The sequence below is a fragment of the Gossypium arboreum genome, chromosome 10 (assembly GCF_025698485.1).
Source record: "Gossypium arboreum isolate Shixiya-1 chromosome 10, ASM2569848v2, whole genome shotgun sequence".
In the NCBI taxonomy this organism is placed as follows: Eukaryota; Viridiplantae; Streptophyta; class Magnoliopsida; order Malvales; family Malvaceae; genus Gossypium; species Gossypium arboreum.
In genome coordinates this window covers 1,052,401-1,080,313 of record NC_069079.1, presented here as the reverse complement: position 1 = coordinate 1,080,313, position 27,913 = coordinate 1,052,401, and the positions used below count along the sequence as shown (strand labels likewise).

Sequence of the window (27,913 nt, the reverse complement as noted above, 5' to 3'; positions counted from 1 at the left end):
TTAACTACTAATCTAATTCTGAAAACCTTACTTTTAAGTAACAAAATAGTAACACGTCTTATTCCTTTAGAGTGATTGGAACATGCTGTAATAAGATTCTTATAAGTCAATAAGCAAAATTTAAATAACCTAAATTATGATTTATTGGTCCGATGATATTTTTTCAGAAATAACTTTAGTTTAAATTATTGTTGTAAAAAAAAAGACATAATGATAAATTTAGCTTTTAATATTTTTTTAAGTGAAATGATGACAAATATTAATTTTTAATGTTGTTGACATGGTAATTTAAATGGTAATTTATGTACGCATCATGTTAACTTAACATATCATTTGTATTATATGTCACATCATCAAATAATTCACAATTTATAAAAATTTAAAAATTAAAATAAATCAAAATTAAAATTAAAAATAAAAAGTTCATAAATTTATTTTTAATTAAATTAACATGGAGTACAATTGTATATAAAAATTTAAATATTTTAATTAATATTCTCATTAAAAAAACATCATTTCGATCCTCTCAATTTTCTTTTAAAAAATTATCAAATTTGACTGATTGAGAACCAAATACAGCTAAATAAAAAATAAAAACAGCAAAATTTGACATTATACCAAAATAATAAATAAAATGAAAATCAATGATTCATATATAAGCTTATTCATAAATATAAATAAATTAAATATTTTATTTACGATCAATTCAATTGATAAAAAGAATAAATATAACCAAAACCTATAATGAAATTATTAAAAAAACCAATTTAATTTTGTTATATAGCATCAAACGTTTCATTCAATCACAAGCAACCTTAGCTCAATATATTATACAAAATAGAAACAAATTTTCAATAAAATTAAGGTAAAACCTTTCAATCTACCAATCAAAATTTACATTTTGTACTCAAGATACTTGTATAGATACAATACAACATATATTTGTCTTTCTCCCATGTTATTTACTTTACAAAATATTATTATATAAAACCTGCAAGAATATTGAATTAATATGATCATATAGATGAACTTGAATCAAGCTTTTAACACAAATCTTTGAACCAGGAGTTATGCTTATATGATTGCGTATAACCTTCTTCTAGTTATCTTCAGCTTCAATGAATGACAGGATTCTTGAATTAGCCTCAAACTAGACCCATAAGAGCATCATTATGGCCATTGAATATGCAACGAGGAGATAAACTACGATATATTCTGTGTTAAGACCTGCAAAAGAGAGGGTGAGACTTTCATTAAAGTTTCGAGGGTTTCCAAGAGATTACAATCGCTTGAGTAAACAGGGCGATTTCCTACCACTTTGAGCATTCGTGGCGGCAGGTAGTGCAGGAATTCTGATAGCTGTATGACATGAATACAAGTGAAAATAAGGAAATGATGAGGGAAATAGCATTGAAGTAATTTAAAATCAATGTGAACCACTAATGAGAGTACATACTCTTATTGCATGATGAAGCTGGTAGTAGTGACAGAGACGGCCATTGAGCTGGAATATTATCATTTAGATCGCAAATGAAACTGATCCCAGAAAATTTGTCCAATGTTGCATCAGAAGGTAAGCTTGGTAAGAGACATCCAGATTCTAAAAACAGTGAAAAGAAACAAACAAGTTAGACATGTTAATTATGTAAATAGATAATTGAATATGCTAATCTCGCAAATGAAGGGTACAAGTACTTAAAGAATTTTCTAGTTTCGAAACAGGCATGACTCTTTCAATTGTAACAACTCCCACCTCGTCTTGCCTAAGCCATGACGGGTAAACAACAAAAAGATGGGAGAAGAATGCTTTCAACATGATTCAAGTACCAACTACAGAATTAGTATAAGATACAGATGCACATAGGAACAAATTCCCAATATGTAAAAGCAAATTTATGTTGCCATTTTTGAGTGGAGAAGAATCTCACCTTGACTTCCGACTGATGCATAGAAGTTGTTGATAATTAGTATCAAATCCGATCATGACAGAGAAAAAAGAATAAAGTGTTAGGACTAATTCATTATTTTTATGTAAGGATCAATTCAGGTTGCTCATCGCAGTGGCATCAAGCAAGGAAACCAACCTTGAAGAGAGAAATCCTTGAGGCTTATGTGACATAGGCTATAAACATCTTTGGTGATATTGTATTTTTGGAGCTTCAACCCTAACGAGGTAGCACAGTCCAAAGCTTGTAAGTTGGTGATTAGGGTCTGCTTTTGTAAGTGAGAGACATAGCTATTCATAGCATCACAACAAGCTGTTTGGTCACTTATTCCGTTACCACAGCTATTTGCCACATGCTTCATGTTGGGAAAAACGAGAGGGCAAACTGAAATCGAAGAAAACCAAAAACAAAGAAAATAGTTTAAATATGAAGGCTGTTGAAGGGAGGTCGACTGGGCCGGTCTCAGACCCTAAACGGTGGAGGTATTGTTCCCGGGGTGTCTATACTCAGTTTTAGCCCTACGTTTTGTCCCCCGACTCCGAGGAGAGCCCAAACGGGTTCACAGAGCTTGGGGAGCACTTCACCACCAAGGAAATGTTTTATCATTTGGCCTTGGTGGGGTTCGAACCCATGCCTTTATATGGCATTGGTGGGTAAGAACACTACCACTTAGCTAGACTAGCCAAGCATAGAGCCATAGACATCCCAGGCACAATACGTCCACCGTTGAGTGTCCAAGATCGGCCCAGAGAGCAACCTCCCCACAACAAAGCCAAAGATGTAATCAGAATGATAATACCTAAGACAATAAGATAGAGGGGGCATTGATACCTTTGTTAACATTGCAATTGGTTAATCCTCTAAGAACTTCCTTTGCATGATAAGGGTCAAGTTTACTTGCCAACCATCGAAGCACAACGGTTTTACAATCATTTATCCTTGTTGTGTGCTGAGGTAAAAGATGAGGTCCATCCATGCTTAGAGGATCAGAAGCTTTCAATGCAAGTCTTGTTGCAGCATCAGATATTGCACCTTGACAAACTTGGTCACAACATTCTTTAACAGGATCAATCTTTTCACATGAAGAAAGAAGCTCAGAAGAGTTTACCATGTTCTCAAATTCATCAACATCTTTTACGGGACAAGATGCTTCAGTAAGGTTTGATGAATGAATCGAACAAATTTGATTGAGACCGTCACCAGCACCCTGGCCAGCCAAGACTTGCTCAATATCTGATAAACAAGGCTTGGCAAGGGTTCTGTTTAGAGCGAGCACACCAGTTTCTTTACTCAATTGACCAACAAGAATCACAAGAGTAGCATGTAGTTGTGGACAACATATTACATTTGCCAATAGTGGAGCAAATGCAGCCCAACAATCAATTGACGTAATGCTTATCAAGCTTTGAGCAGCAGTGAAATTTAACATACAGAGTCCTACAGAAGACCAAACACAACACAAAAATGTAATTATACACTAAAATCCAAATAGATTAAGCTTTTAATCTATTATGTAAAGGGATAAATATCAAAATTGTACATGAACTTTGATCCAATGTGCAATGCTATACATGAACTTTAACTTTGTGCGATTTTATAAATAAAATTGACTGATTCAATTTTCAGAAATCACTAACACTATTATCAAATTAGCATCATTTTATGTTGGATATATTGCATATACAGACTATTATACTAATCCAATATGAAAATAAATGTATGTATTCATTTCTTTAAATGTGTACAATTGAATCAAAATCAAAGTTTCATGTATACATATGAACCACAATTTAAGTTTCATGCGTATAACTGCACCAAATCAAAGTTCATTTTTCAAATTGAAACAAAGTTCATGTATAAACTTGATATTTATCCGTTATGTAAAACATACCTGATAATTTAGGAGAAGTGCTATTTGTGAAGGTTGATAGAGGAGAAGGTGCAAGTAGAGGAAGAAATGGTTGAGGAGATGCCGTTGGAGTAATTTTAGGTACAAAATCACTAGTTTCTCTACTGGTTAACATATAACCTTTATGATGAACTTGAGGATCGGATAAACATTCATGGAAGCCTGAAATGAAGGGATGAATCACAAAGATTGAAAATATCATACATAACCAATTAAGTAAGATGTGAAATTTAAAATTTTCCACTTATGCTACACAAAGGCAACCGATAATAAAACTGCAAAAATCTTATACTCATTTAGTGCTTAAACATTAAAGTGTTGCTTAGCATGGTTCAAAATGACAATGTTATTGATAAGACATGCATTGAACACAAGGATTACAAGAGAAATGAAGAGTCAAACCAACATAGCTTATGTTTGTTCCTCGTACATCAAGTTTCAACCACATTTATCGTGGTCTAACAGGCGCTGTCCCAGGCAGGATAGTCATTGTCAAAATCAAACTCTTTGTAAATGTTCCAAAATCAAGATTATACATTTTTAAGCACGGAAAATACCTAAACTAATTCTCCATGGTATTTTTATGAACCTCACAGTCACTCGAAAAGCTTAAACAGATTAAAAAGGTACATATATAAGTAAACAATTATAAGACCTATTGGTGATAAATAGTTATAAAGACTAAAATTTCAAGTATTTGTTAGCAGACAGATTTCTAAAACTACAATAAAACACGAGCAAACTAAAATTAATATCAACTATTCACAAGAATCAAACATTCCAATTACATTAACTTCTTTTCTAATAATTTTTTCAAGCTAATGGACATAATAGAGGTCCAAACTTAATATCATCACATTGGGTAAAAGTACCATGGACACCCTTGTACTAAGAGCCGAATTGCATTTTGCCACCTCTACTCAAAAAAGTACACAAATTAGTCCATGTAAATTAACTGCTCATTCTGTTAAAAAATTCATCAATTTTACTACTAAAAACTGATCCATGTAGGTTAGAATGAGGTACATATGGCAGTGGCACATCACTTGTAATCACTTGTAACTGTCGGGTAATTTTGTCAGCCACATTAACTTTTAAACAGTAGAAATAGATAAGCTTTTAACAAAAAATAAGATCAGTTTACTCTACAACAACTAAATTTAACCAGGGTAAAGGGATAAAAGGCAATCTTTCTCCTGATACAGGGTCTGCATGATACTTCTACCCATCACATTGTATTTAACATAAATTACAAAGCTAATATAATAAAGAAAAGTTCAAGCTGGCAAACACAAAGAACCTAAAATGTATCAGCGCAAATAATGCAAGAAAGTATAAGTTCAATAAGTTAATGCACCAAATCACTGAAAATTGAATACTATTTTCAATTAAGAATCTTCCTACACATAAAGTAAAAACTTTACCAGACTTATTTAGTCAAATTCAAGAATAATCTATTTCTTTAAGCTCAAATTTACAAGAAAAATAAAATTAAGAATTCCAGGCTAACATTTCCCGCAATTTGAATAATGACCCAACAGTTAAAACAAATAGATGATACCAATATAAGCAAAACCCAGAAATGAAAAATGAGAAACAAGATGTTTAAAAATCACTCACAGGCAAGAACCACAAACAGCTTAAGCAGCAACATGCTGAAATTGTGCTTAAGAGACACGCCAGCATTCATCCCTTTCTTTCCTCTAATGAAGATAAACAGTTGTAACTAGAAAATAGATGTTAAAGAGTTAAGGGATTAAAAGTGAGAGAATGTGATTAAGGAAGGGGATAAGTTGGAAGACATGAGAGAAAGAGAGAGAAGAGAGCACAGAGAAGCCATGAATGTGCTTCAAAAGAGAGATGAAAATAATAAGAAAAGAAAGCACTGAAGAAGAGTAATGAAAATAGCTGTCATCTTTAGTAGACCCTACCATCGAATTAAATGCTCAGATATAAACACACACCCACTGCATCAAACATATAAAGCCATCAACGTTTTTTTTCTTTTTTTTTTCTTTTTTTACACTTAGTTCACAAGTCATCTTTCACATGTGTGAGACCTTTCCTAATTATAGATAGAATTAATTAGGTTAAAATATGCTTACAGTCCTTGTACTTTTCAAAAATTAGAATTTAGTCCATATACTTGGTATTTCTTGAAATTTAGTTTATCTATTTTCATATTTCAAAATTTAAATCTTTCTATTAACAGTTGGAGCTGAATTTTGAAATCTAAAAATAAAGAAACTAAATTACTTAAAATACAAGTATAATGATTAAATTTTAATTTTAAAAATATAAAATTTTAGACATATTTTAATTAAATAATTAACTTTTAATTTATAATCAAATTTAATTTTAAAATTTTGAAGTTTATTTTAAATTTAGATAATTTAGATATAATCCATTTGAATTCCCGCTGATATAAAATCGTAAAATTTGAGATTTAAATTTAATAAGTTTATATTAAAAGAGTTTTGTTAAGGAGAAGTCAGACCCTTTTTTAGGAAAAGCCTTTGAAGTGTCGTCTGTTTGAGAGTCGATAGACTCTTCAATGAAAGATATTGTCCTTGTGTTATGATTTTGTCATAGGCTTTCACGGAGAGTCGTGTATGATTAATGAAAAGTGACACCTAAATTGGTGGAGATACGAACTTACCAACCAATGTTGGATACCTTGATAAGATACATTTCACTTCCAATGGAAGAATACATGTTCAAACCTTAGAAACAATGTTATTAGAAAGAGCAACCACAAACTCAAAAGGGATTGATATTCATAAACAGTAAAATGAATATAGAAAATACATTGAGGTTAAAATATGTCATAAGTTCTTGTACTATTCGTAAATTTGTAATTTAATCAATGTACTTTTGTTTTCAAAAATTCAATCATTCTACATTTTATATTTCAAGATTCAAATTCAACTATTAACACTATTAAGATTCAGGTCTTTTTACGAAGAACTCAGGTTGAAAGTTCAAACATTAGAAACAATATACGATCAAAAAATCTATCGATAAGTATTTGGTGTAATGATAAAATACTTTGAACTTAATGAAAGAATATAAATTCAAACCTTAAAAATTATGTTATTGGGACCAACAATTATGAACTTCACAAAAAAAATTACCCTTATAAACAGTAAAATTGACGTAAAAAAATAGCTTAATTATTAAAAAAAATCCAATTTCTGGTAAAAACTCCAAGTTATGAATGGGCCTATTTGGGCCATTGGTGGCCCCCATATGAAGAGCCTTTCACATTTAGTAACTACAATCCAAACCTAGAGCGGGGACTCTCTAGCCATGGGCAGTGACATAATCTTGTGGCCTTACTCTCAATAAAGAACAAAAAAAAGAAACTCTAAAATCAAGCAGAAAATGTTTCATTTTCATATATCAGAATATATTGATCATATATATACATCATCAACAAATATATAATCACCTAATTCTTTACCACAATACACATATTAACAACTACCATGAATTTGTAATCCGAATCTTATTAGAATAATCTCCACAGTAATTTTATCAATATCCAGCACCATCTGTGAGACTCATAGAACTAGTTCACCTCCGGAATACTTTGCAGCACCGGCTTCCATGGCCGACGCTGCTCCACCTCATAGACATCTCCGCCACCATCGACCAACATCCTGGCCAAGGCTTGTTCTAGGGTCGAACCTTGCACCTCCATCATATGTAACAATTGCTCCAGCTCCTTCTTTGAAATGGTTAGCTTCAACTCACTGGTGTTTCCAGCTATCTTTTCACCATGACCAAGCAACTTCACCTTCTCCTCCGTATTGTTAATCTCGCCATCATATCTATGCCAGCTATGGGTTGACACCAAAGAACCCCAATCTTCATCAGCCCAATATGAGTTTTCGTGTGTAAAACAATTCCCCATTTCTGGGTTTTTTTGCAGGTGTTTCTTAATATGGATTTTTAAGGAAGAAAAAATTTTCTAATGTATTTTTACGTGCGTAGTATAAAAGAGAAGAGATTTTAAGCTTTGAAAGGAACGAAGAATTTATAGAGAAAACACACGAGAGGTCAACTACAAGCCTAGTATCAAAATTAAGGTAAATTTTGGTTTTGATGTCTCTATTGTGTTTAAATTCGGGATTTAATCCTTATATTTTAATTTGACATAATTTCATCCCTATTTTATGATGTTATTAGTTAGTCCAAATAGTAACTATTCTAAGTAAAATGCTGATAGAAATTATGTCTTAAAGCATCATTATCAAACCATCATGCTTACATATTTTTGTGTTGGAAGTGAGGCATAACAACAGTGGCGGATTCTGAGACTAAGTTTTTGGGGTCCAAGTAAAATTTTCAGAAATCTTAAGAATTTAATGATATTTTTTAAATCTTAAGAATTTAATGATATTTTTTAAAAAATTTGAGGTCTAATTAAAATTTTTGTAAGATTAATGAGAATTTTCAAAAAATTTAAGAGAGCTTAATTAAAATTTTCAAAGAAAAAAAGGTATAATGAGAATTTTTCTATAATTTGAGGGTGGCTAACTAAAATTTCTAAAAATTTCAAGAGAGAAATGAAATTTTCTAAAAGTTGAAGGCCTGGTTAAGTTTTTTTAAATATTTCAAGGGAAAAATCAGAATTTCCCAAACCTTTGAGGGGCCAAGCTCCCGTAAGGACCCCCCTTTGCATAGGAAAAATGGGGACAAATATAGACTGACTAGAGGTACTCATGACTTAATTAAACTTCTTCATTTTGGGTCGGGTTTGAATTTATAATTTTTAATTTAGACTATTTCAGCTTGATCCATTTTATTGAATTATATTTTCTAAATGCTTATATTTCCTCAACAATATCTCCACCATTGAACTCGTTGGAGCTCTCTGCAAAGTGAAAGATAAAAATCGAGAAAAAAATTGAGTATAGACACTCCAAACATAATACTTCCACTGTTAAAGGGTCCTTTAGCTTCCTAGGCAACAGTTTGAAGACTTTTCCCAGAGTAACTCCAACCTCCCCTCAACAAGAATGGTTAACAATGTTATCTAATTAGACTTACTAACGAAATTATAAAAGCAGAAAATCCGAATGATATCAAATTAAAATATAAAGATTAAATTTCAAATTTGAAAAAAATAGAGGGATTAAAACCACAATTTAACCTAAAATTAATAGGCTGTAAAAAAGGGACCCATGTAACAAGGTGGATCTCAACGAACCAGCCGAAACACGTTCGAGCCAGGTTGGGCGGTGAAGGTGGGCCCAAGAAAGACGCTATGGACGGCTCAACTTATGGTTTAAGCATTGGTTCATAAACAAGCAAAGGTAGGAAGCAAGAAACAAGGTCAAACAGTGTTGTGTTGGGAAACCAAAACTAATGTTGGATTTAATTAATATTTCGGAGTGTGAAATGGATTGAGAGAGGCATCTTTAGACTTTAAAAAAAAAAAAAGGTGTGACAAAAAGTATAATGAAAGAAACTGGAAAAAAAGGGCTAATATTCTATTCATATTAACCACCTTCAAATATTAGTCCATAAAAGGCCTAATATAGTATTTGATACTTAAATTTGATATTTTTTTTCTAATTTGGTATCTAATTTTTTTTAGCTCAATTTGGTACTTAAACTTGACACATTTTTCTAATTTGATACCTAAATTTTTTTGTGCTAATTTGGTACCTAAGCTTCTTTTTAGGTTTAATTTAGTACTGTATTTATTAAATGTTATACAAATTTAAATTTTTTGTTATGCTATAAAAATATTGTCAATATTAGAGGAAATTCATGTTAAAAAATAGGTATTGAGCTATACTTAATGAATTAAGATTAAATAATAAAAAACCAAATTAAAAGAAATTCATTATTTTTAATTAATAAAATAAGTAAATAAATAAAACTAAAAGAATTTGAAAATATAAAATACAAAAATATCATATCATCTATCACATGTCAGTTATATATTGATTATTTTATTACCTCATAAAAAATAATATTATTAATATATTGAAGTAATTTGTAAAGCGTTTGGCAAGTTCAAGTACCAAATCAAACAAAAAAAAAAGATTAGGTACCAAATTAGGAAAAAGAGTTAAGTTCAGGTAATAAATTGAACCCAAAAAAGATTAAGTACCAACTTAAGAAAAAGTATCAAGTTTGAGTACCAAATTGGACCCAAAAAAATTAGGTACCAAATTAGAAAAAAATATTAAGTTTGGATACGAATCTTATATTAAACCTAAATAAAATTGAAGCAATTAAATATGAAAAAAGTAATAACATAGATGAAGGTAGACAAAATGTCTATACTGATAAAAGAAATCAATGTCTGGATAAATATATACTTGATTGAATTGGATTAAATCGGATTTGAGTATGATTCATATTCAACATTATAAATAGTTGTTCAAGCTCGCTTAAATTTAAAATATAAGCTTTAAATTTTATTCAAATTCACTTATATTTGTAATAATTAATCTACAATATTTGTTTATATTTTTTGTTTATGTTTCATAAAAAATATATATCCTTTAATTATTTACTAACTGTTAGAATTAAGTGACCAAGCCTTATTTAAATAAAATACGGTGGTAAAATAAAATAAAAGAAGAATCCATATAGAATTACACTTCTTTTATTTTATTTTTAGAATAAGGTTTTTTAAACCTTATTAAATACCATCTATTTGATATTGATTAGAATAAGGTATTTCAATCTTACTAGAATATGGTTTTACAAGCCTATAAATATACATAGTCTATTCCTCTTGTAAATAATTCGAATTCGACATAGTGAATTTTCTTCTCCTCTGTCCGTGATTTTTTCCCGAAAGGGTTTCCACGTAAAAATCCGTGTGTTTTTTTTGTTTTATTTTATTTTATTTTTCACAAAGTGGTATCAGAGCTTCCGAGTTGCTCATCTCGATCACGATAATGACGTCTTTAAAGTATGAAATTTCACTGTTGGATCGCAACACCAGATTTGCGTTTTGGCAGATTAAGATGTAAGCAGTTCTTGTGCAGATAGATCTGGAGGATGTCCTACTAGGGATAGATAAGATGCCTTCGACATTAACAGATGAAGAGAAGAAGCGTAAGGATCGAAAGGCATTAACACAATTACATCTACATTTTTCCAACGAAATTTTGCAGGATGTGATAAAAGAGAAAACCGCCGCTGTATTATGGAAGAGGCTAAAACAATTATGTATGTCGAAAACTCTAACAAGCAAGTTGCATATGAAGCAACGTCTTTATGCTCATCGTTTGGAGGAAGGTGTGTCTGTACACGAACACTTAACAGTGTTTAAAGAAATTCTCTCAAATTTGGCGGCCATGGAGGTTCAGTATGATAAGGAAGATCTAGGGTTGATTCTACTTTGTTCGTTGCCCCCGTCTTATTCAACCTTTAGAGACACGATTTTATATAGCCGCGAGTCACTCACAGTTGATGAGGTTTATGATTCTTTGACCTCATATGATAAGATGAAGCATCTTGTGGTTAAACCTAACTCTCAAATAGAGGGTCTCATTGTTCGTGGGAGACAAGATCGGAACGCTGATGATGATCGTGGAAAGACACAGGAACGGAATCCTCGCAGTAAATCTAAGGGTAGATCAAAGTCTTCAAACAGAGGTAAAACTTTCAACTTTTGCAATAAGAAAGGGCACATTAAATCTGAGTGCTACAAACTATAGAATAAGATTAAAAGGGACGCTGCGAATCAAAAAGGAAAACAACCAGAAAATTTCGGTGAAGCTGATGTTGTAGAAGAATACAGCGATGGTGAACTTCTAGTCACTTCTGTCAATAATTCTAAAGTAAGCGAGGAGTGGATACTTGATTCAGGCTGCACCTTCCATATGAGTCCCAATCGGGATTGGTTTACAACTTACGAAACAGTGTCTAAAGGTGTTATTTTGATGGGAAATAATGCTTCGTGTAAAATCGCAGGTGTTGGAACAATTAAAGTTAATATGTTTGATGGAGTTGTCGGAACACTTAGTGACGTACGACATGTTCTAGAATTGAAAAGAAATTTAATTTTGTTGAGTACTCTTGATTCAAAAGGGTACAGATACACAGCTGAAAGTGGGATTTTAAAGATTTCCAAAGGTTCCCTTTTTGTGATGAAAGGGCAAAGAAAGATTGCCAAGTCATATGTTTTACAGGGTTCTACTGTTACTGGTGATACAGTTGTCGCTTCCTCTTCCTTATCAGATGATGATATTACTAAACTTTGGCATATGCGCCTAAGGTATATGAGTGAGAATGGCATGGTAGAATTGAGCAAAAGAGAACTTCTTGATGAGCAAGGAATTTGCAAACTAAATTTTTGTGAGCACTGTGTTTTTGGGAAGCAAAAGAGAGTTCGATTTACCAGAAGAATCCATAACACGAAGGAAACGTTGGAGTATATTCATTCTGATCTGTGGGGGCCATCTAAAGTGCCTTCGAGAAGTGGAGCTAATTATATGCTAACTTTTATTGATAATTTTTCCAGAAAAGTTTAGGCGTTCTTCCTTAAGCAGAAAAGCGATATGTTTTTCACATTTAAGTCTTGAAAAATTATGATTGAAAAACAGACGGTAAAACAAATAAAATACCTCCGCACAGACAATGGCTTAGAGTTCTATTCTGATGAGTTTAATAGATTGTGCAAGTCAAAAGGGATCGTGAGACACTTGACAGTTTGCCATACTCCACAGCAAAATGGCGTTGCAGAACGAATGAACAGAACGATCATGGAGAAGGTTTGATGTATGTTGTCAAATACCAACTTAGCAAAGTCGTTTTGGGCAGAAGCAGCCTCTACTGCATGTTTTTTGATCAACCTATCTCCATCTGTTGCCATTGAAAAAAAGACTCCACAATAGGTATGATATGGTAATCTTGCTAATTATTCTGATTTAAAGATTTTTGAGTGTCCTGCGCATGCTCATGTTGATAATAGAAAATTGGAACTGAGTTCCATTAAATGCATTTTTCTTGATTATAAAGCTGGTGTAAAAGGGTATAAGTTATGGTGTCCTGTAAATAGAAATGTTGTGATTAACAGAGATGTTGTTTTTGATGAAACTGCTATGCTACCTAACTTATCTCTTAAAGACTCTTCCAATAAAGAAAATCAAAAGCAGGTGGAGCATCAGATTAATACAGAGTCAACTCCTCAAGTCAGTACAAAAATTAAGAATAGAGTTGCTTCTTCACCACAATACTCTATCGCCAAAAACAGAACTAGAAGAGAAATTAAACCTCTAAAGAAGTATACCGAGGCTGATCTAGTTGCTTATACTTTAAATGTGGCTGAAGATATAGATGCGAATTAAGAACCATCTAATTATTCTGAGGCGATTAGTTGTGAAGTCTCAGAAAAGTGGATGTTTGCTATGCAAGAGGAGATGGAATCACTCCATAAAAACAGAACATAGGATCTTGTAAAACTTCCTAAAGGTAAAAAGGTTGTTCGTTGTAAATGGGTGTTTAAAAAGAAAGAAGGGATTCCAGGAGTTGAAGAACCCAGATATAAAACAAGGCTTGTTGCAAAGGGTTACAGTCAAATTCCAAGAGTGGACTTCACATATATGTTCTCCCCAGTTGTTAAGCATAGTTCGATACGAGCTTTGCTTGGTATTGTAGTCATGCATGACTTGGAGCTTGAACAGTTAGATGTAAAAACTGTATTTTTGCATGGAGAACTTGAGGAGGATATTTACATGCAACAACTAGAGGGTTTTACAGTCTCAGAAAAAGAGGACTACGTTTGCTTGCTGAAAAAGTCCCTTTACGGTTTGAAACAGTCACCAAGACAGTGGTACAAGAGGTTTGATTCTTTTATGACTTCTTATGATTTTAAAAGAAGTGGTTTTGACAGTTGTGTTTACTTTAAGAAAAACAGTGATGGTTCTTTTGTGTATCTACTTTTTTATGTTGATGACATGTTAATAGCAGCAAAAGATAAAGGAGAGATAAGAAAGGTCAAAACTCAACTAAGTAAAGAATTTGAGATAAAAGATTTAGGACCAGTAAAAAAGATACTTGGTATGGAGATTCTCAGAGATAGAAAAGCAAGTAAATTGTACCTAAGTCAGAAGGGGTACATTAAGAAAGTTCTTTGCAGGTTCAATATGCAGAGTGCTAAGCCTGTTAGTACTTCTTTAGCAACCCATTTCAGACTTTCATCAGCTTTGTCTCCATAATCAGATGATGAGATTGAGTACATGTCACATGTTCCATACTCTAGTGCAGTGGGATCTCTCATGTATGCTATGGTTTGTTCACGTCCAGATTTATCATATGCAGTTAGTGCAGTTAACAGATATATGGCGAATCCCGGTAAAGAACATTGGAAAGCAATTCAGTGGATTTTAAGATATTTACGAGGTACTACTGATGTTTACTTACAGTTTGGAAGAACTAGAGATGGAGTAATTGGGTATATTGATGCTGACTTTGCTTGAGACCTTAATAGAAGAAGATCTCTCACAGGTTATGTCTTTACAATCGGAGGTTGTGCAATTAGTTGGAAAGCCACTTTGCAAACTACAGTCGTTTTGTCTACCACTGAAGCTGAGTACATGGCGATTACTGAGGCTTGTAAAGAAGCTATTTAGTTGAAGGGACTCTTTAATGAATTCAGTGAAGACCTTCAAATTAGCATAGTATTTTGTGATAGTCAGAGTGCAATCTTTCTTACAAAAGATCAAATGTTTCATGAGAGAACAAAACATATTGATGTTCGATATCATTTTGTTCGTGATATTATTGCTCGTGGTGATATTGTTGTGAGCAAAATTAGTACTCATTAAAATCCTGTAGATATGATGACTAAGTCACTTCCTATAACCAAGTTTGAGCATTGTTTAAACTTGGTTGGTGTTCATTGTTGAAGTTAAACCCTTAAGGGTTTATGGAATAGGTGGAGAACTTGTTCGTTGAGAGTTCGCGATGAAGAACTTGTTCATTGAGAATTTGTGTCAAGGTAGAGATTGTTAGAATTAAGTGACCCGAATCCTTATTTAAATAAAATACAGTGGTAAAATAAAATAAAAGAAGAATCCATATAGAATTACACTTCTTTTATTTTATTTTTAGAATAAGGTTTTTTAAACCTTATTAAATACCATCTATTTGATATTGATTAGAATAAGGTGTTTCAGTCTTACTAAAATATGGCTTTACAAGCCTATAAATATACATAGTCTATTCCTCTTGTAAAAATTCGAATTCGACATAGTAAATTTTCTTCTCTGCTGTCCGTGGTTTTTTCCAGAAAGGGTTTCCATGTAAAAATCATGTGTTTTATTTTATTTTATTTTATTTTATTTTTCATACTAACTTTATATTGTTATTGAATTTTTAAATATAAGTAATTTAAATATTTTTAATATTTATATTAAATATTATATAAACTACATAACTTATAAAAATAGGGTTGGATATAAAAATTATACATGAACTTTGATTTGCTATGATTATACATATCAAACTTAAATTATGGTTCATATGCATACATGAAATTTTAATTTTAATTCAATTATACATATTTTAAAAAATAAATACATATATTTATTTTTCATATTAGATTGAGATAATAGTTTGCATATGTAATATATCAACGTAAAATTATTCTAATTTGATAATATTATTAGTCATTATTGAAATTTGAATCAAATAAAAATTTAATATATAAAATTTCATAAAATAATATATATATATATGAAATTAAACATTAAATTAAATTAAAATTATGTATAATTTTAATATTTATTCATTTCATAAAAAAATTATAAATTTAAAATGAAATGGAATAGTCCGAAGCTAGAGCTTGGAAGACTAGCCCATGTTTGTTCATATTTTCATGGGTCTAATATTTTATTTATGCAATGGAATCATTTAATAAAAATTTAATAAGTTTAATTTTTAATATTTTAAAATTTTTTAACTCGAGTGGCATGAACATTGTTGTTAATGCAGTAGGACATGGGTTCGAGTGCACTAAAGCGTATTATGCTCTTATTTATGGGTTGTGATGGGCTATGATTAATTTTAAACGCATTATTTTGGTTGAAATAATTGGCCACTATAAAGATATGATGACATACAACTTTACCTCAACTTTCTTAAAAAAAAAACTCAATTTTATAGTCTTGCTTGAATATCACGTTTAGTGAACCCAACAATTTATAAGAGATCTATTGAGATTTCGAACATCATCTATCTATTCATAGTATTTGACAAAATTTTCATTTAATCTTTTCGAGTTGACTCCATCAATGTCTAGAGTTGGCATATGTTGCTCTATTATATTACTTTGAAAAAGGAAAACTTAATAACTTAGACCTATGCCTTGGCTCCACCCTTATTGATAACCCTCAACATTGGGGTAAAAAGAAGAAAGAAGGACACACAGTCTTTTCTCGATAATCCATCCCACACGCACTTAGACTTCCAAGGTTCAGTGATTCTACGCACTTCATTTGATATAAACTATTTTTATTATAACGATTTTTTACACTCCCTAAAATGTGAATCGTCTTCATTACAAAATTTAACATTTCGTGTATTTTTAACGTTATAACAACTCTATTGAAAAAAAAAAAAGACGTTGCTCCAAAACTAAAACCATGAAGATTTGGTCGCTAAAACATTGATTGTGTTGCGTGGTCAATTGTGATCCATAAAACATGGAAATCATTATGTCTGCGTACGTGGCTCTGTGCATCAAATTAAGTGTTTAACATTTTGGTGGCAAATCAAATCAAAGTTAAAAACCCTAATAGTACACAGTTGGGAACTAAATCAATGCAATTTTTCGTAGCTAAGGTACATTGAAACATTAATGTCTGCACCACATTTGAGTGTAAGAAAAATACACCTGAGGGGATCCCCTCTTAAATCTCAACAACCACTTCCACTGTTTTGGGGACATTAGAAACTTAATTTACACTGTAAAAGTACGTTGGGTATTCAATCTCTTATACTATCGGATCATGTATAGGTGAATTTAGAAAACTTTTTAGGAGAGATTGAAAATGATTTTATAAAATTACGTTGATAATGACAATAGAATAATCGTAAAATAAAAAAAATTAGAAATACAGATTTTATATGGAAACTCTTTCAGAAAAAAATCATGGGCAGAGAAGAAAAAATTCACTAATGTTGAAAAATGAATGATATAAAAGGAGTTTCGACTATATCTATTTAACTGTTGAAAAACATTATTCTAATCAATATTAAATAAAAGAAGTGTAGTTCTATACGAATTTTACTCGTATGGTATGGTCCTGTTGCAACCCCAATCTAGTAATATGCTAATAGGGATTTGTGGCAAGCAAAAGGCCCTCTTATTTTGCTATTGTATTTTATTACTTTTACAAATAATAAGATTCGGGTCATACAACTCTAACACTAAATAAAAAAATTTCATTTAAAAGAGCGCTTAAAGTGTAATATTACTGTATATAAAATTTTAATTTCATTATTTATAAAGGGACTAAAAAGTTGCATTCGCCTTTAAGATATTAAGTTATACATGTGTCAAGTGGTATTTTTAGTGAAGATTTTACCTCTTGATTCTACTTATAATTTAAATATCTGCACATAATTTGCCTTATCAAGCACTTAACTATATATTTTCATTCAGTAAACCCGTCACTTATTTAAACTCTCGATATGATTAAAAGACAAAATTTGATAAAAAAATAATACATTATTGGTTGAAAATTGTACCAAAATCTGAGCTATAAAATTCTTTCAAATTTCTTTAATTAATGCTTAGTGTACGAAATTATATATATATATATATATAATAACACTTAACAATGGAAAAATTGTGGAGGGTGGGGGCAACGTACTCTTTCTTGGTGGATGAAAAAAGTAAATGGATATCTCTAAAATCTAGTTCAAATTTCAACACTACGTATATGGAACTTACTTTTTGATTTTGAAGGTTCTTATTGATATGTCAAAAGAAAGTAATAAACACCCACCAATTTACAGGTTTCAGTTAATGAGTTAAATTTTAAGAGGTACATACATATATATACATATAGATATCTTGTTGTTGTGGTATTCGTCATTATTGACCTGCTACTTGTTTATTTGATTGAGATTGATCAGATTCTCTTTATTTCAATAATGATAGTCGGCATAGTTCGCTTCCATGAGTTCGCATATGGTGAGTTCGTATCATCATGCAAGTAAACTTATATTTAGAGAACACGTGTTAACTTTAGAATAGGGTACGTACTGACATGAATAGATGCTTACCTAAAACGTCACATCTAAAAATCGTATTATAAAAATAAAAAAATCAGCCTCCTTAAAGGGGATACACACAAAAACATTCAACAATTGTTATATTATATTTGTAAATTAATTCATAGAGCAATACTAACAAGTTAAGGTTGAAAAGGATCGAAGTTAACAAAATCTTAATCGAACTAGGGTGAAAGTAAGAAATTTTATCTTGGGTCAAAATTAAATTTTAAATTTTTATGAGAGTTAAAATATAATTTTATTATTTTAATAGTTTATATTCTTATAATTGTTTAAATGACTAAAACAAAATTTTATTATTTTAAAGGACCAAAATGTAATTTAAGAGGCCTTAACTTAAATTTCTTATTTTAGGGAGGGTTGCACCCAATACCAACTTGTCAAATTATTAATTAATAAACCAAGCCACTTGACATAGCAAGCGACAATTGAGGGTTAATGATGTTTGAATCATATTGTTAGAATTAAGTGACCCGAATTCTTATTTAATAAAATATAATAAAAAATAAAATAAAAGTAAAATCCATATAGAACTAGACTTCTTTTATTTTATTTTAGAATAAGGTTTTTAAACATTATTAAACTCCATCTATTTTATATTAATTAGGATAAAGTGTTTCAATCCTACTAGAATATGGCTTTAAAAGCCTATAAATAGATATAGTCTATTCCTCTTGTATTGATTCAAATTTTTCGACATAGTGAATTTTCTTCTCCTCTACCCGTGGTTTTTTCCTGAAATAGTTTTCACTTAAAATTTGTGTGTTCTTTATTTTATTTTTCACACATATCATATCTAATTTGAAGAGGACATTAAATCGATTAGATTGAAAATCGACACGAATCTATTGAATCAATTAAAAATTTGGTTGAATTTTTTGTTATTTTAATATTTTTTTAAAATTTTAATTAAATTGATCGAATTTATAATATAAATTCGATTACTAATCTAATTCTAAAAACATTGTTGAAGGTAGCAATTAGTGCTTCTGCCAAGAATGCCAACGCTCCTTTAACTTCTTTGTTCCTCCATAAATTAACAAATTAGTAGCTTCAACTGTCTAATAATGAAAGCTTGCATTATCTGAAACGCTGTCCAATTTATTCAACATTTAGATTTCCCAACCATTTAAATCGTGCTCGCTTGTTACACTAAAACGGGAGAAATAAAAGAAAAAATCAATTAATGACAATTATTTCACATCAATTTATTACCTAATTTAATTAAAAATTAATAGCTTCGATTTTTGTGTTTAGTTTGATGATAGAAAACTATTCATTCATAGAATCTCTCGAGATTTGAGCTTTTGAAAAGTAAATGATAAATTTTTATTTGAGGAGTTCCTTTAAACGAATGTGTATTTGTGTATGCAGCTGTTAGAAAATTTTTTGGAGAGTTAAAATTAAATTATATTGATAGTAAAAAAGTAATTTTATAATTTTATAATTTTATATTTTTATAATTTTAAAGAATTAAATTAAATTTTATTATTTTTAAAGAGGTCAAAGTATAATTTTATTATTATTAATTTAAAATTTTATAAATTATAAAGGGTTTAAATAGAAAATTTTCTATTTTTAGGGGAACATAACTCCTCCCAACCCCTTGTGTGTATGATAAAATTTAAAATTAGTAATAAAAATATTACATGTCATGTGTTAATAATATTAATATGTACTTTATACCTGTGTATAATTTATGCCGACATAATACTATTTATTTTACATGTCATATTAATAAATAATTTAAAATATTCAAAAAAATAGCATAAAGTATATGTAGCTTGTCATATGAGCTATCATATTTAAAATTTTAACATTTTAATCAATATTTCGTAAAAAAACTAATTCAACTATTTTTGAAAAGTTGATGGTTAAATTTAATTTAATTTTTTTAAATTGCAAGTCAAGTTTAGTTAATAAAAGTAACAATGACTAAATTGAAAAACAATATAAATATTATTGACTAAATTTAGTATTATACCTTTTTGTTTAAGTGCACTTAAAAAGGCACGACATTATAATAAGGTCAATCGATTCTTAGTTCGGTTTTCATGGCGTGACTAAGGCCCCAACAGACAAACTCACCGAAACTCGAGCCCTCTTTTGTTATTGTCTGCTAATGCCATCGCCATCCCAATGAACTCAATTGGCGGGACCCACCCTTCAGCCACCGCTCGCCTCAAAACCCGGCGTCGACGGAGGCGCGGAGGAGCCCCATCAACCCCTCTCCAGTACTGGACTTTCCATAACAACAACGAAAAGAATAAACATGCATGGTTCTCCTCAGTCCCCGGAGCCGGAGATGAATCCAACTTTTCCGGTGGCGGACACGTAGTGGAGCTATCGGCGAGGAAACTGGCTGCTGGACTCTGGTGGTTGCGTTCGTTGCGCTACGGAATTGGTGGAGGTTTCAGCACTAGACGTAGATCCTCTGATCGGTCACACTTTGGGGTACTCATGTTTTCGTTATATGATTCAACTCAATTAGAAATACCTTGTGGATTTAGTTCAGTATTTTAATGGTTGAATGACGTGTTTTGCATGGAGGGATATTTGGGGTTAATATAATATATACATGAAAGTGGCTGCCTATTCTATTCTATATTAGTAAATATATTTATATGTATATTCATGTATGTATGTTATTGGATATCGAGAAAAATGCAGCTAAATGGAAATGGGGTTCTTTTAGATTTGTTTGGGATACTGAATTCGAGTTATAATTATACATTTGAGGTCTTTGTAGTTTGTACCCTTTTGATGAGCTTATATATCGATCTTAACAGAGAACTTATATGTTCAGTTCATATTAGGGAGAGACAGAGTGAGATTTTGAATTTGCTTACTTGAATTCCATGATGATTTTGTGCATATATAGAAATATTCTTGATAAGCTCTCTCCATAATTTTTTGTAATGATATCTCTGGAACTAGTTCTTGGCTTTCTTGCAAAGTACTGTATTTCATTCGGACATGCTTTTACCTCTGCAGCCTAGCGTGTCACGCGTAAATACAATGCTTTCTCGGAATCAGTCTAGCAAAGAACATCGTGAACATCAGTTACGGAGGAGCCAATCCACTGGCTTTGGTCCAAAGCAGGGAGCCCTTCATAAAGTATGTGTTTTAATATCACTAGAGCTTAGAGGTAGTTGGCCACCATTTGGTAATGAAGCCATCTGGTCAAAAAGGCAGCTACGAGGACTCGATTCCCTCCTTGGTCTTGCCTTAATCTAGATAATTCGAAGGATAGACCTGATTCTATTTAGATCAAGGATCAATGCTTGTTTTTTCATATTCATCTTTGCAAAGTTGTTTTCTGAAACATTTGTTAGATTAAGAATTAATGTTTTTCGAACTACATTTTCATCTTCAGTTATGCGTAGTTGTTTTCCGAAACTTGATCCTTAGAATCCCTTTTTTCTTTATAAATCCCGTATAGATTCATTATAGCCATTGAGCTTCCTTTATAGACTGGTTCTAGGTTCTACATTTTCTCTGCCTCAGCTTATGACTTCTTAGGTTTGCTTACCAAACAAGGAAGTAGCCTTTTTGTTTTCGTACTTTACGGTTGTTATTGTCTCTTTATTTAACTTTCATACCTTGAATCTCTTTTCCAGCATTCAAAGTCTTTAAAAGAGGGAGCAAGTAGATGCTCGAAAGCATCCATTGAAGCGTATTATTTTACAAGTCACATGAGGCTTCTTGAAGATCAAGTCAAAACTATGTCTTTTGTGTCTGCTCTGCAAGCAGAACTAGTGCAAGCTCGATTATACATTCACGATCTTGAATATGAAGTGCGGTCTTCTAGGAATAGAGTCAAGTACCTAGCGAGGAAGCTTGGAGTGGAAAGAAGGTCACGGGAAAATAAAGAACATGATAAGATTTTTGCACTTATTGATGATTTGAAGGTCCAATTGAGCAGGGAAAGAAAAAAGCTACAAAAAATGGACGTTATTAATTCTCAATTAGTAAATGAGCTTGCTGAAGCCAAATTATCAGCAATGCAATCGGTTCAAAAGCACCAGGACGAGAGAAGAACGAGAAAGCTCTTGGAGGAAGTATGTCACGAGCTAGCTAGGAAGATTGGAGAATCTGAAGCCGAAGTTGAAGCCATGAGAATAGAGATGATGGAAATTCGAGAAGAGGTTGAAGAAGAAAGAAATATGTTACAGGTTGCCGAGGTTTTGCGTGAAGAACGTGTCCAAATGAAGTTGTTTGATGCTAAGTTAGCTCTTGAAAGTAAGTACTCTCAGTTGAACAAGTTGATAACCGTCCTTGAAACTTTTCTTAGGTCGAGAAGCACAAGCTTAGATATTAGAGAGTTAAAAAAAGCTGAACTGATCGAACAAGCGGTAAAAGCAGTTAGTATTCAAAATATGGAAGAATTTTCTTATGAGCCGTTGGGATCGTGTGATATATTCTCAATCTTTGAAGAATTACAGCAAGTTGAAGTTTGTAAAAGGGAAATCGAGACATGGTTCAATTACTCTTTGACTGGTGATATTTCTGATTACCACCCTGTGATTCCTCAGGAAAATTATCATGATAATGACCATGTCCCGAAACGTTCAAGTGGCTTTGTTGATTACAACAGTGACAATGAAGAAGATACTAAAGGCCATGAAGGAGTTAATCATGTCGAGAATCAGGACTCGGTTGAGGAGAGTGGACACCCTATTGTCACAATTGGTGCATGCAGAAGCGCTCCAAGGTGTGAAATAGAATGGGATGAAACTGCTACTGGAGTATCTCCGAACACAGAAACTAATGAAGCGTCCTTGATATCTGCAGGACCCTCAAAGCGGAATTCATCTTCTGCTAAGCTTCAGGCATCATGCGCGAGTAGTAGTGGATCCTATAAAGCAATAACAGATGAGGGTAATGGACAGCTTTCGAGTAGAATCACTTCCAGTCCCGGGACATATCTTTTAAATGGAAAGTCTATTAAAGTCGGTCTTAAGCACCAGAAGCCAATGGAGCAGTATGGCTCTATGGACATTGTAAATCCACATGTAGTTCGAGGCATGAAAGGGTTCACTGAAAGGGCAAGAGGGTACGAGAACAACACCTTGAAGGCAAAACTCTCGGAATCCAGAACCCAAAGCAAGAAACCTCAATTGCAAAGACACAATACAAATCAATAGATAGAGGCAAACTATTGGTTTCTCAATATTTTTTTAAAGAGCAAGCATCCAAAGAGCTAGATTGTGGCCCTGGAAATCCTTTTAAAAGCTATACTTTAGAGGTTTCAACTCTGATAAAAGAATCTTCTCATCATATATCAAGTTTGTTTTCATTTTTCACAAGGTGCATCTCTACCTATTTGTATTACTCTGATATCATCATTAGATTTTATCTATATATGATTCTTTTTTTTTTTGTTGCCTTAATTAATGCATTATAGTTTCCCTCTGACATAAAGCTCAATACAGAAACCTGGAACTGTAACTTTTTTGTAAAATGATTTTTGGTTTTGACATTACAGAACTGAAATTACTGATTCATTTCTGTCTTATCAGAAACATGCCGTTATGCCAATGCGCATGTTCAAATCCTTCTTTATGGACGGATCGTTCTTTGGTAAAAGTATCATGTAGTTCTCTGTATTAAGAGTTAGATTGTATTTTATCTCATTTAAAAGAAAAAAAGGGGCAAATAATCCATGTACGTTAGATTAAAGAGTAAATAGTCTTTTCTGTTAAAAATTTCATCTATTTTTACTATTAAAACTTAGTGTAGTCGGCAAAATAAGTAGACAAAATTTTTAACAGAAATATTAGTTTGTTCTTTAATCTAATATATAGGGATTAATTTGTTTTTTTATAAAAATAATAAAATATAATCTGACTCCTAGATATTCATGTAATTTTATTTCGTTCTTTTTTCTGTGCTTGTGGAAACTTTGGATTGATTTCCAAAAAAGAGCAAAACTTTAAATGGCAAGGTGTGATCATGTCATTGTCTCTTTTGGTTCACATCATCATAGACCCACCTCCTTAAAAACTTTCCTGCCTAAAATTATTTTGTTTTCATGTCATGCATTGTTTCACCTTGAAAACATACCTTGATTCCCCATTTGCCCCTTGGCATTAGACATTCATCATCATTTTAAAGATATATATCCTAGTGAAGTCCAATCTTTGTCTCCCATGACCCATGTAAAGCCACTCGTTAAGATTATATAGTAAACTCTTGATGGCTAAATCCTTATACATGATTGGTAGTAGTAGCTTGTTTGGGTGCTGTCATATCATCTAAGCGCAACTCCACCAGCTCTACCGGTTATCGGTTTCTGATGAGCCTCAGCCACACTTTAAAGATTGTTTGGGATGGCTGAAATGCCTAGCATGTACCTAGCTTGGATGACCCAAGAGAATGGAAGTGGGTGAAAGTTTGAGATCATGCTGATAAATTATCATGGAGGTTATTATAGTAGGAGTTAGATTGTATTTTATTTTTTTTATTTAAAAAAAAAATTTAGATTGTATTTTATTTTCTCTATTTAAAAAAGAGAAAATTAATTCTTATGTATTAGATTAATGAGCAAATTGAATCTTTTATTAACAATTTCATCTATTTCTACAGTTAAAAATTGGTCATATTGTACGTCAGTATAAGGTACATGTGACACACTATGTAATTGTTTGGTTATTTTGTTAGTTATGCAAGTTTTTAATAGTAGAAATGAATAAAAATTTTAATATAAAGGATCAGTTTACTCTTTAATCTACCGTATGGAGACTAATATACTTATTTTTTAAGTAAAAGGGACAAAATGTAATTTGATTCTTAACACAAAGATTTTACAACGTAATGATGCCCTAAATGGTTTTGGTCTGATGATGAAATGTTGAAATTTTGTTCTTTTACTTGAAATATGACTAAGGCCTATAAAGTATAAATGACCTGTGTTCTTGTTATACTAGCTTATAAAACAGGTCACGGTCGGATCGAACTCGGGTTATAGCCCAAAGGAGGCACAAGACCTACAAGGTCCAAACTTCCTCAATCCTCAGCTGGTAGCTAAGGAGCATAGCTTTCAAGGACCAACAATCTTGTTAGGAAAGACCCAAATACGAATCGAGTTGCAGGTCATTGGATAGACTTGTCGAGCCAAGACAAAAGAATAACCAATCACCATGCATTTATCGTGTACCAATTCATTCTCACCGTCTAGACTCTTTCACACTTCTTCTCTACTAGCTTAAGCTCCTGTTTTAATCATTACAGTATCAAACAACGTCTCAAAGCATAAATTTCACATCCCTTAACTAAAGTACTTTTCAGGAAGTCTCAGTACCATGTGGATTAACAGTTCACGAATCCATATACAAATCATAATATGGGATATGGCTTTACATTTATCTTTTGAAAACAAATATGAAAGTTTTTGGCCTCATTTATGGCCATGTTTGAATAAAATCATGGACCATATTGAGATTTTTAGGAAATTAAGTTTAATTTGTTGGTCCTAATATAAAGGCATTTAAGATGGGACTGTAAAACCAGTACGATATAACTTCAAGCAATTCTTTTGGTTTAATCAACAAATTTAAGCATATTGTGATGGTTTGATCAGTAGGACCATGACACAAAAAGCCACATTTTTTTGTCACAATCCGACTTGTCAGGTTGTTTACATGATCCAGATTTGTTCTCTTTGGATACCCAGAGTTTCTTCTACATATACCTTTCAACTGATTCAAACTCAAACCTGTAAACACAAAGAAATGCCCTCTGCAACAATGATTTAAATGGATCAAGTTACTGAAAATCAAATAGACTATGATAAAATTGGAGATTAAGTGTATATAAATAAAAGAACCATGAAGATACTTGTATTAAGAGTTATATCGCATTTTGCCCCATTAACTTAAAAATAGGCAAATTAGTCTCTCTTTGTTAGATAAAAGTATAAATTGAACCTTCTATGAAAAATTCCATCCATTTTTACAATTAAAAATTGGTCTTTGTACGTAAAAATGAGGTACACGTGTGTAACTGTATGGTTATTCCATTAGCTACGCCAGTTTTTCACAGTAGAAATGGATGAAATTTTTAATAGAAAGTACAAATTTACTCTTTGATCTAACGTACAGAGACTAATTTACCTACTTTCTAAGTTAAAAGATAAAATACAATCTAACTCTTAATACAAAATTTTTACCGTGTACATCAGATAATTTAGATAAAAAAATCTTTATTATGAAAAAAAAGGTGACCAACTTTATTTTGTTTAGGTAACAGAACATGGCCATGATTTGATCTGGCCTTGGGGTCCTACTGTCAAATGATAAGATTGCAAGTGATGTTAGAGGCCAAATACAAGCCATAGTGCATATTGGTTCATGATTGAAGGGAAACCCTACCTTAATTTCAATGAGAAATGGACTTACCACCAGCACCACACAGAACCACAAGGTCTAGGCACCACACCATGCAAGTGGGATTTTTTTTTTTGGGGGGAGGAGCACCTACACTCACTTGACTTATAAATATATATGCACTTTCTGTTATATGTCATTGTGTATGATAGAATGAAGTATCAGTTAATTGAGACATGCACATGAGTTGTAATAAAGCATAAATTGAAAGTGAATGTAAATCCATCTGAAACTTGTTTAAGACCTTTTGAAATTTATGGAGAAACACTAATTCTTGTAATAGCACTATAACAGTTGATTAAGATCTGCATATCAGGCTGAGTAGGTTAATAAGGTTTAATTGTGATTTTAATCCCTTTACTATGCTGAAATTTGAGATTTGATCTATCTATTTTAATTTGACATGATTTTTTATTCTTATACTTTTATTGTGTTATTTATCAGGTCCAAATTGTTAAGCCCATTAGTTGTTGCTGTTAAAACGATAAAAGTAGAATTTTTTTTTCTTGCTATTCGACCACATAATTAGGGTCACGTGGAAATTCAATTAACCATGTTCAGTCAATAATAAATTTACATGTAAGTTAAATACTAAAGTTATTTTTTAAAAAGAAATCCATGTCATCACTTTAAGAGTCTGAACTAACTGTGTTATCAATTTAAACCTACTAATAATATTATAATAGTAAAGGAACTAAATTATGCCAAAGTAATTAAAAATCACATATAAATACCCCTTTCCTTTTAACAAGGAGGCAAGACAAGCTATTACCTAAAAGAAAGCAAATCCTAAATTCGTCCATAATACGATTATTCATACTATATCACCATCACCGTGTAAACCGTCATCTCTTCTTCTTACCCTACATTGTGTCAACAAAAGATATCTATTTATATTAACATTGTTAACCAATTAGGTGAACAAGGTAAGAAAGTGAAAGGAGAACGAGAAAGGGAAGGATGAAGGTTGGAAGGAGATTTCTGCTTCCGAGAGAGAGTTTGGGGATCGAGAAGAGGTAATGCCCTACATGAGCAGTTTGCCTAACCTTTTTGTAGTGGGGAACAAACTTAGCAACATGTCCCAAGATTGCTAATATGAAAGTTTAATTTGATACCCTTGACAGTGATAGTGGCATGATGTGCTAACATGGAAGTCTAATTTGATACCCTTGACAGTGATAGTGGCATGATGTTTTAGGATGAGATATGTTAGGGCGACTAGCAATCAATTACCATGTGTTTGCACGTGACCTTAACATAATCTCAGCGGAGTTATCACTTTACAAAGTTTGTCGAATTGGGATTCGCGAACTAACCTAGGTTGGCAATGTAACTGATACAATTAAGGGGACACTTGTACAACTCTCTATAAATACACAACTAAATTTGCAACA

The 27,913-nt window shown here is 31.8% G+C and overlaps 3 protein-coding genes across 3 annotated transcripts; 1 reads left to right on the top strand and 2 right to left on the bottom strand.

The window, feature by feature from the left end:
- Positions 1-766: 766 nt before the first annotated feature.
- On the bottom strand, positions 767-5,908 carry LOC108487052 (uncharacterized GPI-anchored protein At1g61900-like). Its single transcript, XM_017791268.2, has 8 exons — positions 5,476-5,908; positions 3,838-4,017; positions 2,778-3,383; positions 2,085-2,330; positions 1,929-1,940; positions 1,457-1,600; positions 1,315-1,359; positions 767-1,227 (listed from the first exon to the last, which is right to left on the bottom strand). The coding sequence occupies exons 1-8, from the start codon at positions 5,543-5,545 to the stop codon at positions 1,151-1,153; spliced, it is 1,380 nt and encodes a 459-aa protein (XP_017646757.1). The 5' UTR covers positions 5,546-5,908; the 3' UTR covers positions 767-1,150.
- A 1,320-nt stretch (positions 5,909-7,228) lies between these two features.
- LOC108488809 (uncharacterized) lies at positions 7,229-7,905 on the bottom strand. The gene has a single exon (XM_017793095.2). It carries the CDS (start codon positions 7,769-7,771, stop codon positions 7,427-7,429), a length of 345 nt encoding a protein of 114 aa, XP_017648584.1. The 5' UTR covers positions 7,772-7,905; the 3' UTR covers positions 7,229-7,426.
- Positions 7,906-20,161: 12,256 nt separating this feature from the next.
- On the top strand, positions 20,162-23,525 carry LOC108487534 (uncharacterized). Its single transcript, XM_017791904.2, has 3 exons — positions 20,162-20,586; positions 21,127-21,249; positions 21,753-23,525. Exons 1-3 carry the CDS (start codon positions 20,272-20,274, stop codon positions 23,277-23,279), a joined length of 1,965 nt encoding a protein of 654 aa, XP_017647393.1. The 5' UTR covers positions 20,162-20,271; the 3' UTR covers positions 23,280-23,525.
- The last annotated feature ends 4,388 nt before the right edge of the window (positions 23,526-27,913 follow it).

What these genes read in the sequence shown, in the direction of transcription:
- LOC108487052 (XM_017791268.2), bottom strand. Translation starts at nt 5,545, where the DNA reads ATGAATGCTGGCGTGTCTCTTAAGCACAATTTCAGCATGTTGCTGCTT. An exon ending in CACTTCTCCTAAATTATCAG is followed by an intron (nt 3,384 to 3,837) that starts GTATGTTTTACA and finishes GGTCTTCTGTAG; the next exon opens with GACTCTGTATGTTAAATTTC. An exon ending in CAATTGCAATGTTAACAAAG is followed by an intron (nt 2,331 to 2,777) that starts GTATCAATGCCC and finishes CTTCGATTTCAG; the next exon opens with TTTGCCCTCTCGTTTTTCCC.
- LOC108488809 (XM_017793095.2), bottom strand. Translation starts at nt 7,771, where the DNA reads ATGGGGAATTGTTTTACACACGAAAACTCATATTGGGCTGATGAAGAT.
- LOC108487534 (XM_017791904.2), top strand. Translation starts at nt 20,272, where the DNA reads ATGAACTCAATTGGCGGGACCCACCCTTCAGCCACCGCTCGCCTCAAA. An exon ending in CTGATCGGTCACACTTTGGG is followed by an intron (nt 20,587 to 21,126) that starts GTACTCATGTTT and finishes TTACCTCTGCAG; the next exon opens with CCTAGCGTGTCACGCGTAAA. An exon ending in AGCAGGGAGCCCTTCATAAA is followed by an intron (nt 21,250 to 21,752) that starts GTATGTGTTTTA and finishes TCTCTTTTCCAG; the next exon opens with CATTCAAAGTCTTTAAAAGA.